The sequence below is a fragment of the Amblyomma maculatum genome, chromosome 1 (genome assembly GCF_055883805.1).
Source record: "Amblyomma maculatum isolate TAMU_Amacu chromosome 1, ASM5588380v1, whole genome shotgun sequence".
In the NCBI taxonomy this organism is placed as follows: Eukaryota; Metazoa; Arthropoda; class Arachnida; order Ixodida; family Ixodidae; genus Amblyomma; species Amblyomma maculatum.
Genome location: NC_139344.1, coordinates 56,333,642 through 56,351,416, shown reverse-complemented (window position 1 = coordinate 56,351,416; position 17,775 = coordinate 56,333,642). Strand labels below are relative to the sequence as shown.

At 43.1% G+C, this 17,775-nt stretch overlaps 1 protein-coding gene across 3 annotated transcripts in view; it reads left to right on the top strand.

Moving 5' to 3' along the window:
- The window catches only part of LOC146202424 (uncharacterized), a 132,538-nt gene extending 115,673 nt beyond the window's left edge, over positions 1-16,865 (top strand). For all 3 annotated transcript variants that reach the window (XM_084588178.1, XM_084588180.1, XM_084588181.1), the window contains 5 exons: positions 1,679-1,781; positions 1,886-1,962; positions 7,530-7,639; positions 11,038-11,085; positions 16,602-16,865. In XM_084588178.1, the coding sequence (XP_084444304.1) occupies positions 1,679-1,781; positions 1,886-1,962; positions 7,530-7,639; positions 11,038-11,048 (301 nt within the window). In that variant the 3' untranslated portion in view covers positions 11,049-11,085; positions 16,602-16,865. The remainder of the gene's footprint in view (positions 1-1,678; positions 1,782-1,885; positions 1,963-7,529; positions 7,640-11,037; positions 11,086-16,601) is intronic.
- The last annotated feature ends 910 nt before the right edge of the window (positions 16,866-17,775 follow it).

Sequence of the window (17,775 nt, the reverse complement as noted above, 5' to 3'; positions counted from 1 at the left end):
TGATAAAGGGCCTCCTTTGTGTATCATCTGCTACTTTTAAGAAGACAGTGTCAAGGGCCCCGTGTCACTGAAAGAAACTGGCGTTGACATTGTTCTTCATTGTTGTAAAGTTAAAATCAGTGCCAGCATGCGGCGATCACAGGAAAACTTGCGATCATGCTGTGCGGCTGCAGTACAGGTGGCGCACTGTGCATTAGAAAGGAAATTCCCGGAACGAATAGCCAGTGTTAAAGGTGGTATCGCGTCTACTATTAAGGTGAAGCTCGAGTGTCCATCTAATTTCTTTGTCGGATGGTGTTTCACGTAATGTGGCAGCTTACGACTGCATGTATAAGAGTATATGCGAGATAATAGAGGTACGGATTAAAGGATCAGAGATTAAGAGAGTAGCAAATTGCATGTAGGCAAATGAAAATTTACAACAGGAGCTGCAGATGGGAGCCGCTGTCGCGTAATACCTTTAAAGGTGGAGCTCAATTGTGTCGCACAATTTTTGTTTTTCAGTTTTATCCAACTATAGGAGAGAAGGCAATAGTACACTTATTGTGGGTTAAGTTTCAGAAAGGAGGGAATGTTAAAGGCAAGGTGTAGCACATTAAAATCCAGTAGTCAAGTAACCATAGCAGTAATTTTCATCAACAGTATGTTTAATGCATGATGGTTCATGATGGCCTTAGTTTATTATGTGCATAACTCTATTGTTTCCAGCTGCATAGACCTTTTGAAGAAGTCAAAGCATGCCTCAAGCTTTTTCAGAAATGAGAACATGTGGCTTGCCAGGGATACCAGCTTAACCCTTTGAGTGTCAAACATTTTCGAAAAGGAGAAAATTACCACTAGTGTCAGATTTTTTTATTGCTGAATTTCAGAAAACAAAATTGGGAAAGTCTGGATAAATAAGCGAAAAATATGTAGAGGAAGTATTCCAGTCATAGCATCAATGGAACTGACTAAAGGGGAGAGCAGTGACACCCCATGAGTGTCAATAAGCTGAGAGGTCACCAGCAAGGCTGAAAATCTGCAGGCTTCCAAAAGCATCCTAACAAAGATAGAGATCAATTTTGTGTTTCCGTTCTGATCACGCGAAGGAATTGAAACCACGAGGGCATGTTGCCGCAAACCAAGTGTAGCATCAATGCTCACAATCAGTTTTTTTTTCTCTAAGATAGTAGCATAAACACTTTTGCAACAGCTCATGTAGGTCCTAGAAGATCTTCACGGGCCTCCACTAGCGTGCCAAGAAAGATGCAGATGAAATTTTGCACGTCTCTTGCAATCACATGGAGAAACAACTGCGAGGATGCGCCGCTGCAAACAGCGCGCAACACAATGGTCACTGTCAGTTTTTTTATCCTCCACAAGGTGGGAGCATAGACAATTTTTAATACTTGTGCATTCTAGGAGATGGCAGCACCTCCCAGTAAACACGTCTCTTCAGAAGGGTGCGAAATTTCAGATGCGCACTCAGCTGAGTACACATACAGCAAAAACCCCGTGGTCTGGAATTCGTCCATAGTACCCACATGGCAAAAACACTCAAAGGGTTAACATTAAGCATTGGGGGCACAAAAGATAGCATGTACACTATTGTTGTAATTTGCACTGCTTCTTTTTTTATGAATGATACCTGAATTAAGCCTTAAAACATTTTTCTTTTATTCCTCGATGTCTTTTCCAGTGTTGGTGACTTGATAAACTTGTTTGAGCCCCGCGGGAAGAGGCTGAAACTGGAGGTCACTCGGGTCTTTAACAGTTTTGATCCAACTAGTGAATACTGGCAGGTAGGTTGGCTCTGTAGCAGGGCCACAAACTAAAATTTTGTGGCATTTCAGCAGGCTTGAAGCAGTGCATTCATTTTCGAGCTGAATAATGTTTTCTTTCTCAGGCCGCTTCTGAAGAAAGCGAGGATGAGGACCTATCACTGCACCTGGACACAGTACTTGCAAATTTGTTGGCACTAAGGTGATTACTGCCTTCAGTTATCACTGAGGCCTTTTTCCTAGTCATTTATTTGTTCTGAGGTTGTAATGTTGAAACCACAGCATTACTAAGAATTCGTTTGCCTTTAGTTTAGTACCAAATGAAGGGAGCCGTGTTTCAAAAGATAAGCTTGTTTTGTAGCAAATGTGCCAAATGATTTCAGCTCTTCCATTACACTTCTCACCTGCGAAAACAGTGCCTGTAAGTTTGGTGCTAACATTATGTATGAAATTTAGCACTGTTTACACATCTGAAAAAGAAAGATAATGTAAAAGTATCTTAGCCCAGTCATTTTCAGGTATTCAAAGCATCAAGTGAAAGTAATAGCTTCCAGGATTCCAACGCTAATGGTTGCCGGTCACAAAAAATGTGAATAACTGCCGGATTCAGTAAGAAAATTTTATTTGCTAATTGATATGAGCTAATTTGTATGATTTTTGTGTGTGAGGACCATGAAAAAAACTGCAGTATTCGTAACTGCTCTATCACTTGCGAATACAACATTATGATTGCAGAAATTACAGGCTGTTCGACCGAGGACCTTTTGCATTGCATTCATAAATACTGCAAATGATTTCTACTTAAGTAAGATAGCAAGTTAGTAAAAAATTAAGTTATTAGTAAAGGTAGTAAAAATTATTTACATTTTTACACTCTGTTGATATTCTATTCTTGGAATTACTTCATTAAAACAGTAAAAGAACAAAATCATAGAAAGTAAACTGCACAGCCAAAAGCAGTGATTTTCTGTGTTGTCACAAATGCTGGTGACAAGTATTTTATCCACATTTCAAGAGTTCAGTTGGTGATGCTCTCGGGTAATGTCTCGGATGACTGAAAGCACGCCTGACATTTTGTTTAGTTGTACAAGAGTAGAACGGACCTCAATTAATTAAGTAGGCGTTTATGCAGGAACACTGGTTCGCCTGTTGAAATTGGCACATCCAAGGCCACGAAAAGACAAACTATGAATACAGTCAAACCCGGATATATCGAACCAGGATATATCGAATTTCGGCTATATCGAACTCACGGAATATCCCCTTGAAAATCCCATGTAAAAGTATAGGAAAGCTGCGTCATATATCGAACTCAATTTCACCGGTCGTTCGATATATCGAACTCCGCACCATGCACTGGAAAGTGTGCCTTTCCCAAAAGACGATCGCATCACCCTCGACCGTTTGCCGCTTGACGTTTTCAAGCCGCGCGCGGAAGTAATTAGAGGGGACAGTTCGGCTAGGGCAGCGCCGCGCCCATTCCCTACAGGCGCGCGCATTTGCGGTTATCGTTTCCCGCGCGCGCTACCACGTTACGTTTGCAAGCCATGTGCGTGAATGAACCAGAGAGAACCGGTGGGAACGAGTGGGGGAAAACGTGACAGAGCGAAGCGCAAGGGTGTGCCCATTCTTTTGCCGAGCTCTCTCTCTCCTTTCTCTTTCCCGGCCTTCGTTCGCAGTAGCACGCGCTACGCATGCGCCAAGCCAGCTCAGCCCGTTTTCAGACAGAACGTCGGACGCTTTCCCCAACGTGTTGCGAACCCTCTGCGCGCAGCGGCTGACGTGGCTATGGCGCCTGCGGAAGTTAACAAGCGGCAAATCTACCTTTCCCCCCCTTCCCCCCCGCCCGAGAGTCGTCTACTTTTGTCGCTGTGCTGTAGGCGCGGCGTAGCGTAAGATACGGCGTTATGAAGCGGTTTTTTTTTTCTTCTTTTTTTGCGACGGTCGTTCATTCTTGCATGTACGAATTAACGAAAGCACGCGGTCAGCTGCGATCATGACACCAGCTTTTAGCATTTTTCGCTTCAAACAGCATTTGCAGCTACTGTATCACGCTTTCCAATATTTTGTAGCAGTGGACTACGCCCCCGCCCCAAGAGCGGCGTGATAAATCTAACCAGGCTTGTGCAATCAAGCCATCACGGGCAGTCTGCCAAGTTCGCTCCCCGCCGCCGCAGGAGCTATAATGATAAATCTAACCAGGCTTGTGCAATCAAGCCACCACGGGCAGTCTGCCAAGTTCGCTCCCCGCCGCCGCAGGAGCTATAAAAAGATAAACACGCGGCGACGTCATTGCTGCGCAGCATCTGGCATGCTGCCAAGAAATGAGCTGTGGATGAGAGGACCGAAACGGAGTGCGACATGCAAGCGAAAACGCTGGCGATTTCTGCCGCGGCGACGCAGAAACCTTGTTTCGAGCTGCCGCAGTGGGTTGAACGGCAGAGTGACGCAGTTCCAGGAAATTTTTTGCTCTGTCGCTGCGGCTCGTCGCTGAGATCGCTTAATCGCTTGCATGTGAGCGAGCTGGCCTTAACGCTTTTTTTTTCTTCCAAATTCGCGTGTAAAAGTGAAGGGTGGGTTCACTATGCGAGTGAGTTGATTACATGACAAGCGCGGTATCGTTTTTTCGCATCGTAAGTGCTGTCCCAAGCCGATTTCTGTATATCGAATTATCGATATATCACACTATTTCGCGATCCCCTTCGAGTTCTATATATCCGGGTACGACTGTAGTGCGTGGCAGTGAAATACATCGTAAATAGTAGAGCAGCTAGGATAAGAGTACCATTCAAAACCCCCAGAGTTTTCGAACAATTTCTCTGGATGTCGCTTGTCAAAAAGTTTCGCATAAGTTAAGAGTAGGCTGTTACCTTCAGCAATAGGGGATATTCAAAAAGGCCCGCCATCTAGGAGAAAAGGTGCGAACGACTACACGCCATCATGTCAGGGGCTTCAAAAACTATCTCTGTGGCGGCTTGCGCTGCTTTGGTGAAACGGTCACAGCTCTCCCTCCCACAAACATTGTCATGTGTGGCCTTGTGTATGTAGTGAGGAGGCGATGATAAGTAGGGGAGCGAGGTATAAATACGTTTTAGAGCGCAGCTCTTTGGCGCCCGTTCCTGGGTTTTGCCACGTCGGCGTCATCGGCCTCTTAACCAGCTCTGCCCCCCTTTCATCCCCCCCAGTTCGAGCTGACACTTTGGTAACTGGAGCCTCGCAGGAAGAGGGGGGGGGGGTCGCCGGAGGCAGTGACTGATTGATGCCGCCGCCGGCCGCTAGCGAGTCAAGACAACGTGACTGCGTAGAACACAGCCACCGTGCAGAAAGAGGAGGAGGGGGTCCCCCCCTCTTCCTCCGTGGCTGCGAGGGTGCTCTCTGGTTGCTTGCATCCCGTTCTCACTGGCTTCACTCGCTAGCCAACAGCATTAGTCAGTCGCTGCTATCTGTTCACTGCGCAATGTTCCTATGGGCCCACACGCTACTTCCCACGACCTCCTGATAACTTAATTGCTCCCTTCATTTCTCCGACCACAAAGCTTCTTTCATGACAGTGAAGAACTGTTAGTGGAGTGTTTCTTAAAGGAATATGTTTGAGAAACCTTTGCCTCAATCTAACGAAAAAGTGGAACAGCTGATGAACTGCGTTCAAATATCGCATTAGGAGGTAACGTAATTGTGGGCAATTTGTTACCAGCAACTTCACGCAACATGCTAAAAAATAAATGCGATTGACAGAAAGAAAACCACAGTCATCCATCCACACATGCATCACCGTGTCATATATGCAGTTCCTGCATAGTTTACATGTACTCATTTTACGTTTGACTCGCGCTGCCTTCCACATGCGACATTGCATGCGTGCGTGCACACGCTTGCATGCTTGGGCTGATTGAGCATAATAAGCACCAAAAAAGCGGCTTGTTTCAGCCCACTTCACGTAGTTGCCATCTTGGCAGTTATAAATAACAATACTACCTACTGTAGACTAATCAATGAAAGACAACACAGCACCTGGATCGCACTTCACCTTGTGTGCTTGCTTTCATTTCTGTCGTAGCAAGTATTCCTGTGAGTTTAACTTGCAACAGAAAGAGCCAAGTCAGCAGCATTCTATTTATAAGTGAATTACATTCATGAACATTGTGTGTAATGATGCTGTGCTCCCGCGAGAAAAATTTCCCGGCGAGTTATGCAGTCGTGAGGTGACTACATGTGTAATCTGTACGTCGCCACACCAGTGCTTGTTCGGTTGTACTATAACTTGCTTTGTCTGTACAGAGTTCGTGCTCACATGTTCGTGCCATTCTTCTCGCCGTCAGAGCAGCACAATATTATCATTGTGTCGTTAATGTTCTCTTTCATTGCTGCTAATTTCTCTTGCACTTAGTGTTCGGGTCTCCTATCACGGGTTTCTGCAAGATCCTGTCCTCCGCAGAAGATCGGTAATTGCCATCAAATGAGATGAACCCCCTTTATTTCAGGTCACTACACATACGCATGTACACTAAAAGCATTTAAAAACAAATGACTTTATGCCATTAATGGCAAGTGGTAAAAGGATGCTTTGCGGTGAAATGGTAGCCACAATCAAAGTGGAGGATATTCAGTTTGTGTATGTTAAAATAATGTTACAAACTACTGAATTTTCCACAATTTGTTTTTATTGTTTATTGCTGTTTTCTGCTTATGCTCGCATAAATTAAAGTTTTGATTAAATAAACTTGCAGTATTGATTATCTTGCATTTCACTTCTCTGCCGAAATAGTGCTTTAAGCAACTAACATAATCCAGACACAGCCCTCTTGCTCTAAATTTAGCTCTCTCTAGTGTGCGCAGGAAGCTCTACTTTACACCCTGCAGATAGAGAGGCCTCAAAGCTTACCCCCTCCTCCCCCCCCCCCCCCCCCCCTGCCTCCAATTCTGAAATGCTCTCTCTCTCAAGTGTTGCCTCACAAATGATATGGACATATCCGCTCTTCCATATTTTTCTACACCATCCCCCACCTTCCCTTCCAACCTTCCTTCCTCCTTTCCTTTCATTCATTCATTGAGAAAAATGTCATCCAACTTTTGCCCTTTTTGGTTGAAATATGGTACAGTGCTTTGCATCCTTAAAAGTTGATGTGGTAATGTTGACTATGAACATAATGTTTTGTAGCTTCATAATGGTCTTAAAGCCTCTAAACTATCGCACTGAACAAAAGCTCCTCGATGGTGTAAAGGTATGTAAGCACCCAGCTTGCACCTGAAGAGGCAGCAGTTCGTTATGTTACGGTCCTGGAGTTTTCAGCAAACTTGCACTCTGTGATATCAGAAAAAATAAAATTAAAATAAAAGATAAAATGAATAAAATAAATAAATACTGCGAAATAAATAAAATCAATCATTTTATTCGTGTTAGCTTGAGCATGTTGGACCATCAGTCTCTGCCATTAGGTTAATTGACCAAGCTAAGTAGATATTTACCACAGCACATATCACAATGTAAAGCACCTGAAACTAACCTTCCTATGTTATTAAGATTTCACAAGTTACATTACAGCAGAAGGAATAAGACTGGCCACATGTTGGTTCTTTTTTTCTTTTTTTTTTTTTTCATGATGCACATATATTTATCTAAATGTACATGACAAGCAGTGTATGAGGTTTGAGGAGTACTATACAACTTGTGGGATGTGTTGGATTAATTTTTTCTGTGCAATACCTTGTGTGTGTATGTCGACAATATAAGCATCAATATTATAATTATACAATGTTTGGTCTTTGCAGGCAAGCGCTGCTTCAAGAAATGATAAATGGTGCATTTCCGGCTGAAATAGTGGATGACCTCGCTATTGTTGAAGTAAATATTGCAAGTGCACTGATGCTGCGCAGTGAAGGTGAGGATGTATAAAACGGGGATATAAAGCTTCTTTGCACAGCGTCCCAGTTAAACTGTCATATTTTCATCACTTTTCAAGGAGAGGACGTTGCTTTTTCTTATATATGAATAGAACACCTTATGAATTTTTCAACCACACAATGATTGCCGCCTTACTCTCAAGGCTTGGCAATAATGCAGTGCCTCTTTCTTTTTTGTCACTTACGACTTGCGGCATGACTTACTTGGCCTGTTTTCTGTTCTAATTACGACGATGGTAGCATTCTTCCTGCTAGGTTGCTGTTTCTGCAGTTACATAACTTCATTGGCAATGACAGCATAGCTTTTTAAAGAAATGGCCCTTTTCTCCTCCAGATTGCTCCGCCTTGTGCAGCATTCCCCTTTCACACTATCTCGCCAGCATTGTAAATGCTGTGACAATAGCAGAGTAACATTTTCCATGCTGCCAAGACCAAAAGACACTCTATCTTTCTTCTTCCCTGTGTTTATGCCCTTTGCACTGTTCCATTGTACCAACTACCCATTGAGCAAATACAAGACAAGCGAATGGTGATCCTGTCAAAAGCTTGTGGAACCCAGTTTGAGAACCCCTGGAACTATGACAGTAGCAAAGTCATATCACAGCACGTGGTGCAACCATGTCAACCATGCATTATTCCATTCAGACTCCACATAGAACTGCTGTTTCTTAGAGGCTTTACCACTATGCGGCAGTGCTCCAACACTGCTTAACTTATTCTGAGGTGTACTAGGCATTTGCACAAGAAAGAACACTAACGTTACTGTAGCATTCCTGCTATGACGTTTGCTCACCAGGCAACTGTAGGCTGGTAGCATGCTGTTCATTCAGTCTAGCTAGGCCTAGTGTGCTTCACGTTAGAGCCATAGCAAGCTAGTTGGTTCTGCATGGGGATGGAACAACAAAAGGGATGGCGCACAAGGACGGAACACACAGGAGTGTATGTCTTTCAATTTTTATTATTGTGGGCCCTATTCCTTGCACTGTTCCATCACCAGAGCCATAGTGCAAGGCCCTTTAGAACAGACCTGCTGGATACTATAAAGTTCTAACCTTTTTGTCCCCAAACACAAGAATTCGAAGGCACATTAAGTTTCCACAATTCCTGCAATAGTTGAAGTGAAAAAGCTTCTAACGTTCACCTGATATGCAAGTTATTACAGCAGGTTGTGTACCAGGTCGTGTCAAAGTATATCACTACCTTAATTTAGATTCTTAGGTAATTCAATTTTAAATAATAAAGTGCCCTGCCATCTGTCATATGAGGCAGAATGTGTATCTTGCTTACTAAAATACAGGCATTAAATCTTTTATTACCACGCCTATCCAGATCGATCACCGATGATCTATGCTTTAAATTGCCAATTTCGGCATGTTGAAATCGTTTCTCGTGCACCTAGCGCACCCAATGTTTAGTCTAGGCACTGCACTTGTAGAACCAGTTTAAATTTTCCCGCTCTGGCGATGTTCTGGTTTCTGATGGACTTTTTTGAGAACTAATGTGTGTGTTGTTGCGCAAGGAGATGTGGCGGCCGTGCTTGAAAAAAGAAAAGTTAAAACAAAAAGGTTTAGCTCTGGTTAACCCTAGTTGAATTGCAAAAGCAATGGCGGAAGCTTCTTTTGCCTGCTACATTATTCCCCTATCACACCCTGTCAGTGTAAGGTTCTACATTATTGGGGACACTTAAGCTCATCCTGTATGATGCGAAAGCATAAGCTATCAGCCCACATATAAAGTCACACTTCAACTAAGCAGTATGAACATGCCTGCATGTTGTAGAGGTAACGGGAATGCAAATGGTTCTGGCAGGCTGATTCTGATATCACCCTCCCATATGAAAGGAGCAACCTGTGTTGGCAGCTCCTGCCCGTGGCATAGGGCTAGCGTGAATTCAAATGTCATGACAGGCTGATTTTTTATGAGGAGATCGTAGCTGCGGTCATGTGTGCTTCTCTGCCTGCGGAGCACACATCTGGCGGGAGCAAGTGGCAGTGGCGTGGCGTCAACTGCAGCGCCATCTGGCAGAGCTTAGCTAAGCAGTTGCTTGGCGCGGCCGTTCGAGGTCATTAGTGGCCGCGGCCACAGCATACGCGACAAGCTGAAACCTGTCATAATGTTGCTTTAGCAAAAAAAAAAAAATACATGCTACTCGTTGTAATGAAGCAATAACATCAAATTTTTGTGATCAAGTCAGTCAAATATAGAATCATATTGTCGGCTTTGTTATCTGACTGTGTTGAGTGATAATATTTATTCAAAAAGGGTGCCAGCTACTCATTAGTGAGCTTTGACTCTAAATCCGGATGGTTTTATTCCATGAAAACGCATTCCTGACGGTCCGCCGCATGTGCAACATGTGTGTTGCACACATATGTGCAACATGTATACCCACCCTTTACAGCCAGGTAGCAGCAGTTTTGGTTTGGTGCCTACGAAAACCAGGAACTGCTTCACTCACTGCATGGCACGAGAAATGAGGCTGTTTCCACGTGCAGTTTATGTAGCTGAAGAACGGCACCGTACAGATAGTTTATTTTTTACAGTGTTTCTAGGTCATTGAACTTCAGTATGTATACTATTCTAAATTTTCTTTGTTAATAATGTGTCTGTAGATTTTGTCTTTTCTATCTTATTTTTATCACCTTGCCACAAAAATGGCAATTTTTTTATTTTTTGTGTGTTCCATAATAAATTTTTGCTTTGTAACTTATGTGTTTGGAAAGGACATTTCATTATTGGCAGTTTTGTATGCTGCAATGTGTGCTGCAGTATTGTTTGTACTGGCAAAAAAATATCTTCAGAAACCTATGAAAAACGTTTATATTCTCTCTGTAACGAAAGAGTTAAAGAGCTTTCTTTCTGAATAGTTTGTTTGCTGGGCCAAGGTAAAAGGTATTGCAAAATGTTGTTTATATCTTAAATGTGGTATGTATTTCAATCGGGGTTCTGCTGTATTACATGTAAGAGTTAATTTTCTAAACCATGGATGTGAAAACTGGTTTAGGCCTGCACTTGCTTGAGTACTTCAACTAACCTCTGTTGGGGTAATAGTGAAAAGGATATTGCTCTGCAATTCATATTGTGAGTGCATTGTCCGCGTACACTTATGCTCAGTATGACCTGCAACATATAGCAGCAGTCAATTTAGTAGCATTGTGACATGATGTGATATTCATCATAGGGCAAGCACAAACACAACAAGGAGGGTATCAACATGGGCACCCCAGGAGCTTATCCATGCACACATGGCCACTGCACTGTGCTTTTACTGCTTCACATATATTGCAGGTCATAATGAATGTGCTGATGCATATAGGGCTGTGTGGCCCGCCCATAGTATATTAAAGTGGTTCTCATCTGTGTTTGCGTCTACCAGGTCACAAGTAGAGAGCCTCGATCACGTGGTCTTATCACCGCCATTCCTGTAAGTGAAAAGCCCTTATCAATGTAATACTTTGGTCCTGCTACCTAACAGCTGCAACTTTTCACATGTTCCTCTGTTAATGCTGCCTCGAGGGAAGACCTTTCCAAAGCCTGTGTGTTGTCATATCCTATGGCTAAAGAAACTGAACTCCATATCTAAGGCTTCTATTTACCCACGGTTTGATGGGAAACCCTGCCAAGGCAGCTTATTCTTTTAGGCTGCTCAACTGCTGTTCCCAGGGATGCGAGTTTGATCCTGACTGCGGCGGCTATTTTGATGGAGGTGAAATGCACGACTCTCGTATACTGTGCGACATCAGTACACGACTATAAAGGTGACCGAAATTCGTGGAGCCCTCCACTGTGGCACTGAAAGATTCTATGAAAAATTTCAGATCTTATTATTCTGAATGTGCATTAGCAACCGCATTTTTTTATGATATTGTGTTTGTGGGCATCAGTAGGAATGATACTATCTTAGGAACGTGTCTTGTAATGTATAACCTGATAATGAACGAACCTGTACTGGTACATTGGCATGCTTGCTCCCCCATCTGCTGAAGCAAGGTAGCGCATTAAGCACTGCAATTCTGGCAGCAGTGTGTCTGGGGCATGAGCTGCTACTTTATAATTTGTGCAGTCTTGCATCCCGAAACACCTCATTGGGCATGAGAAACACTGTACTGGACAGCTCTTTCTTGGAGCGCTTTTTTTAACCCTTTTCACGTCATAAGCTGCTTGCATGTCTCACATGCTTATCAAAAGGAAAGTTGTGCTCAGCATGGGTTTAAAAACTGGATGGGTCTCTTCCAAGCTATTTTGGCCTCTAGTTTTCTAGAAAAAGTAAAAGTGGTGCTGATAACTTTGTAAAACGACCTTAATTGTGATGTATATCCACGCCTTAGATTTTCTTATGTGCTGTAAAATCTCATTAATTTGACCCCCATTAATTAGGAAATTTTGATGATTGGAACTAGGAGCCTGCGCCCATGTAACTCTGTGGTGTCGGATGCTCATTAATTCAGACATGATCAAAGTTGCACTGGTTCATTTGGACGTATGGCCACATCAAGGTACAACCCACGAAACTAGCAATCGTCTGAAAAGACCTCCCTGAACCCGAATTGCATATAACCTTGGGAGCATGTGCTATGCCAGGCATAACAATGATCAGAAGTGCCCTGTCGCTGAAATAAGCCCAGCAGCATAGTTTGTCTTGATTCCCCTAAATTTATGCCATTTCACCATTGTTATTGGATGATCAGAGATGGAAGCGCTACTCCAATTGTTCCATTCTGCTCCAAACAGTTTTGCCTGCTCCATCCTGCTCCAAAATGCAATATTGCTCCAAAACTGCTCCAAACTGGCTGCTTCGATTTTCTGCCATCAAATTTAGCAGAACACGGGAAACATTTTACAGCGTTGGGGTCAAAGATAGAATGAATTTTGCACTGGGCTTAATACAAATGAAATTTTTGTAATGGAAAGAGGCATAGAACATAATAAATATTTGTTCGCAAGTAAATTTAGTATGAGCCACAGGTGATTGGAGATAATTAATTGCAAAAAAAATGCACTTTGCATATGATGTAGCACCTCCTTCCAGCCTTTTGAATCGCAAGTGGAGAGAGTAGCAAACGACGCAGATAGCATAAACTACTGCGAGCTGCTAGGAAACTTGTCTGGCTGCAAAAAATACACAAGTTTTGTTATGCTTTTACTATGAAAACAAGCCAGTACTCAAACACTGAGCCCCTTTGTCCCTGAGAAGCACGTCAGGCCTATGTCACAAAATCATACTTGAAGCGTTATCAGTTGGTACACCAAAGCTGTAAGTCACTAGGAAGCTTTTCAGGAGTGTTTAAAGGGCATATGACCTACTGCCAAGATATTAAAGATGAGCCCCAGAATTGCTCAAGCAAAGAATGATGAACTATTGGCTGGCAGCAGTGAAGTAAATCTGAAGGATGTTATACCCTTCAATGCCATCTGTTTGTATCCCAAAGCTGCTTCAAAATGCTCAAGCCTGCTTCAAACGCTGTAGACCTCTTCTATGATTACAAAAAATCAAGGCGATTGACGTGGCACTGCAGTCGTCTGTGATCCCAAGGTAGGCAAAAGGTACCGGAGCGGCACTGGTGCCAAGCTTGTCAAGGCACGTTATTGTGGTCTGAAGGTGTCTGAAATAATCAAAGCGGAAAAGAAAGCGAGATTAGGAAGTGCATGCGTGAGTACCCCCTCTGTTAATCTTTCAAAAAAAAGAAATAGGTTACCTTCGTTCTTGCTGATTCCGTGAATGACTTGTGAGATCACGACGATGTACTGTATATATTTATATAGAGGTGCCGTTTTTTCAAATAAAGTTGTTGGAAGTTAGCGCTGTGTGTGTCCTCTCGTTCTCAGTCCCTCGTCTTGTGTGCGCTACAGCTTGGAAGTATATGGTAGCTCAGGATTAGCGATGAGGAAGTTGGCATTTATCGTTTTCTAAGGTGCCCAAATATTGCTCTGTACCTTGACGTACACAAAAAAAAGCTAAGGATAATCGTGGTAACAAAGTGAGGGTGCCTGCTTCGTACAGTTTTTATTCATGTGTAGCATTACTTGGCTCATGCGCACCATATACGGAATACATATACAGAATGTGTCCACAGTGGCTGGGTAGCTTATGTCGAGCATAATAGCCATAAGTGTCATCGTTGGATAGCTTGCGACAAATATAATTGCACTGCATTGATATTAGGTATAGTTAACCACCTTTAATTAGTTAACTTTGATTAAATTGAACTTTTTGCTACATCATTGTCATATGTCCTTAGATAGCTGAACTAATTGTATTATTAAATAACTATCATTACCGTGTTAATAGTGATTAAATTGGACATCACACCATAACATTGTGTCATATATACTTGGATACCTTATGTCGAGTATAATTGCATTCATAGCTAGTTAAATGTGATTAACAATTTATCTTTAGGCTGAACGTTTCGTTTGGTTTATGGGGTGGCCCAAAGTGACTCAGGCTGAGAGACGCCATAGTGGAAGGCTCCAGAAATTTCGACCGCCTGGGGTTCTTTAATGTTCACTGACATAGCACAGTACATGGGTGCCTTGCTTTTCACCTCCATCGAAAAGCGGCCGCTGCTGCCGGGATGCATTCTCGCAACATAGTAGTCGAGCACCGGGACCACTACACCATCACGGTGGGGCTTAGGCTACAACGTGAAGATTTATTTTGTGGAAAAGGTCTCGACGAGCACAATCCGAAATCACACACTAAACCGTGTAAAGACCATGTAAAACCAATAAAACCGAGCGTCAACCGAGCTCACCTACTCTAACTCTGTAAAAAAAAAAAGCACTGCAGAAACGAAACAAAACTTGATGCTATGCATTAGCAGCCTAAGAGGTATTAAATTAATTGAATCACAGAAGTTAAATTATAAAAATGGCCCAAAGGTGAGCTGTTTGCTTATCTTGTATTTTTCAAGGAGCACTCATGTCGGCTAGCAGTTATGGGGCACTGTGTCAGTCAGCTCGCATTTCCTCACACAGAACTAGTTTTGCGTCTGATGGTCAGGTTCATGTGCCCGTTTTTGCCCGTAATGTTTGGTTTGCTTTTATGCAAATTGTTATTTCATTTGCAAAGTGTCACAGGCGATCGGATCCGCTGTGAACCTTCAGCTGACCCCAGTATCAGTAAGTAGTGCCCCAGCAGGCCGCTTAAATTGCTCATTTACCTCTTGTGGCCTCCTGTTCGGTCATCGCGCTTTTTGCAAAAACTTCCAAAGATCGAATTTGTCCAAGCAATGGTGTGCACCCACAGTGCAGCATTGGCAGTCGGGGCTAAGCCCCATCCCTCTGCCGAACACTTACTGTTGTGTGGTGCCGAAACGCAAGTAGCAATGCAAATTATCGGACCATTGTTTTTTATGTGCCGAATCTACATTAGGAATATGAGGCAAGCAGTAGTGGAGGGCTATGTATTAATTTGGAGCAAGTGGGGGTCTTTAACGCACTGAAATCTCGTCACAAGGGCGTTTCACTTCCATCAGAGAAATGGTTGCTGCAATCAGGATTGAGCCCGCGTCCTTGCCTCAGCAGCATAATATCTTTGGAGAGCCTTAAACACTTTAGCAAGCAGCAAGTTTCTCAAGGGTGTGGTACTCGTAATCGAGTGTGTGATCATGATATGGCATTTCCATACAACGCAAGCACGGACATTTTACCTTAACGATTTGATTGCCAATGTGAAAAGAAAACAAACAGAGCCCAACAGTTCAATAACAGTGTGAGTTTGACATTTCAAAACGCAAAGAAAAGATATTCTTACCTAGTGCACTTCCTCTTCTTCAACGTCGCCAGGCTGACATACAACAGTTTGAATTCCTACGCTACCGTTGCCTCTCCGATTGTGTTTTTCGTGCACAGTAGGTACCTATAAAGTCGCTTGAAAATGTGGGCAACAGAGAACGGTCCACGGTTCACTTGCTGGTCATTATTTTTTCAAACCATAAAGTAAAAGAATGGCCATACTGGGAAAACCACTAAATCCCAGGCAATCCCGTGACCACAGTCCTCGAACATGGCATTGCTTGCTCGTTTCAGCTTTCCTCCAGTAGGTGGCAGCACATTTGCTTAAAATCTATACCTCTGCAGTAGTTGCAGTGCAGTGCAGTAATTAGCGCGCTTGGCTTCTGTGCCTAAGGTGCGGATCAAATCCGGGGTGCAGCGGCCACTTTTCATGGAGGCGAAAAGCAAGGTGCTCTGTACTGTGCAATACCGGTGCACATTAAAGAACCCCAGGTGGTCTAAATTTTCGCAGCCCTCTACTGCGGCATCTATCATTGTCGCTTTGGGACGTTACACCCCGTAAACCAACCGACCTCTAATATCTGAGCAAAGGCACTAAGTACAAGGCTGTTATAGATTTGGTAACCCAGTCCCCTCGGTGCTGATTTAAAGGTGCAGAATACATTGACTTTATTTTCTAATAAAGGTGCCCGGAATGTGTGACCACGCTTCCCATAAGTACATAGGTAGTTGCAAATCCATTTTTAAATTTGTCATGTGACAATATTTGGTTTTCTTTGTAGATGTGGCTTTTAGTTAGAGGACCGGCTAATAATTTTTTTTTTCATCATGAGAATTTGTTATATTTAAAAATGCCCATGGTCCTCACTCAGTCGCATTCAATTTGTTGGTTGAAAATCATTGCCGTTTCAGGTTCTGCTTGCCATTTCTGCTAAAATTTTTTCCACCAAATGGAAATATCTGCACACTTGAATGTAGCAAATGGGCTGCAAAGCCATCTGTTTGCTAATGTGCAACTGTACACAGTACCTGGAAAAATTAATTGCTCTAGACGCAGTTTTTTTGTGTGGTGCTTTTCTTCCATATTTTTTTTATATTGAGGGTTGTCGTTAACAGCATTTTCTTCTTTTATTAAAGTCTGCTTTACTGCATCAACTCTCTTAAATATTTACTTTTAATTTTTTGCTGCTAATTTTATTACAGAAGCTCAACCACAAAACCATCTCTTGCTGGGAGCAAGAAGTTCAAGCATCGACCTTTCATGTGCCAAAGTGTGGCCAGCTGTCCTGCAGGATCAGGATTCAGATTGTGCACTACATTCACCAAGTTCATGTTTCAGAGATTTATGAGGTGGGACTGAGATGTGTCCCTTTGACTTTCATTCTGCCTGTGATCCCTTTTGTACTGCATCCATTGGAGACCATTTTATTAAAGAGCTTATTCCTTCAGTAAGAGTCATCTGCTTCCAAAAATGAAACACTACATTTAGGGGGCCTGGAACACATCTTTGGTGAGTAAAAAAAACAATTCCTTGGAATCAGTATCATTTGATTTTAATGAAGAATTTTTCCCACTACTGCGTACATTCAAGGCATTTGAAGGTGCGTTTACTTCCAGCCTACAGGCAATTCTTCTTACCAGGAGCAACAATAATTGTTGCATATTATGGAAGGAAGTCTCCATAATCCCTGGGAACTAACTACCCATTGGTCAGAAGTATATTTTGGAACTGACTGGTGGGCAGAGCTGTTCTGGCAAAATTGAATAGCAGGCATTATACCAAGCTCTCTGGGGCAAATTACAGATCACGAATGGCTCACCAAGGACATGCAAAGTTTTGCATGCAAGGACATGCAAAATAGGTTTACCAATAATTCAATGTAAACTTCATAAAGTTGTGGTACAGTTAGTCTTTGTAATGCATTTGGCAGCAGTGCGAGTGAAGCACATCAGGGGAGGAGCACAGTTAGAGGGCTGGGACAACTTGCGAGGCCCAGGAACTGTGTGAGGGCTCAGTGAGGTTCTTAGCGAGCACTTGGATAGCATCTGCACAGCAGTGTGACTAGGCAAATCGGTACATGGGACTGAAGGTCACCCTGAAGCTTACAGTCACCTCATCACAATTTCATGGTGCTGCCAGCAGGTGCCCATGGTCACACAGCAGTGTCTCCTGGACTGAAGGTCACCCTGAAGCTTACCATCGCCTCATCACAATATTATGGTGCTGCCAGCAGGTGCCCATGGCCACACAGCAGTGTCTCCTGTGCAAAAAGTGATCAAATAGCGCCGTTACAAGTGCCAGCTGTGGGGTACAGTGCACTGTTTGATGTATCATATTTCCACTTAAAGCGAGTTTACTACTTTGATTAATCCAGGC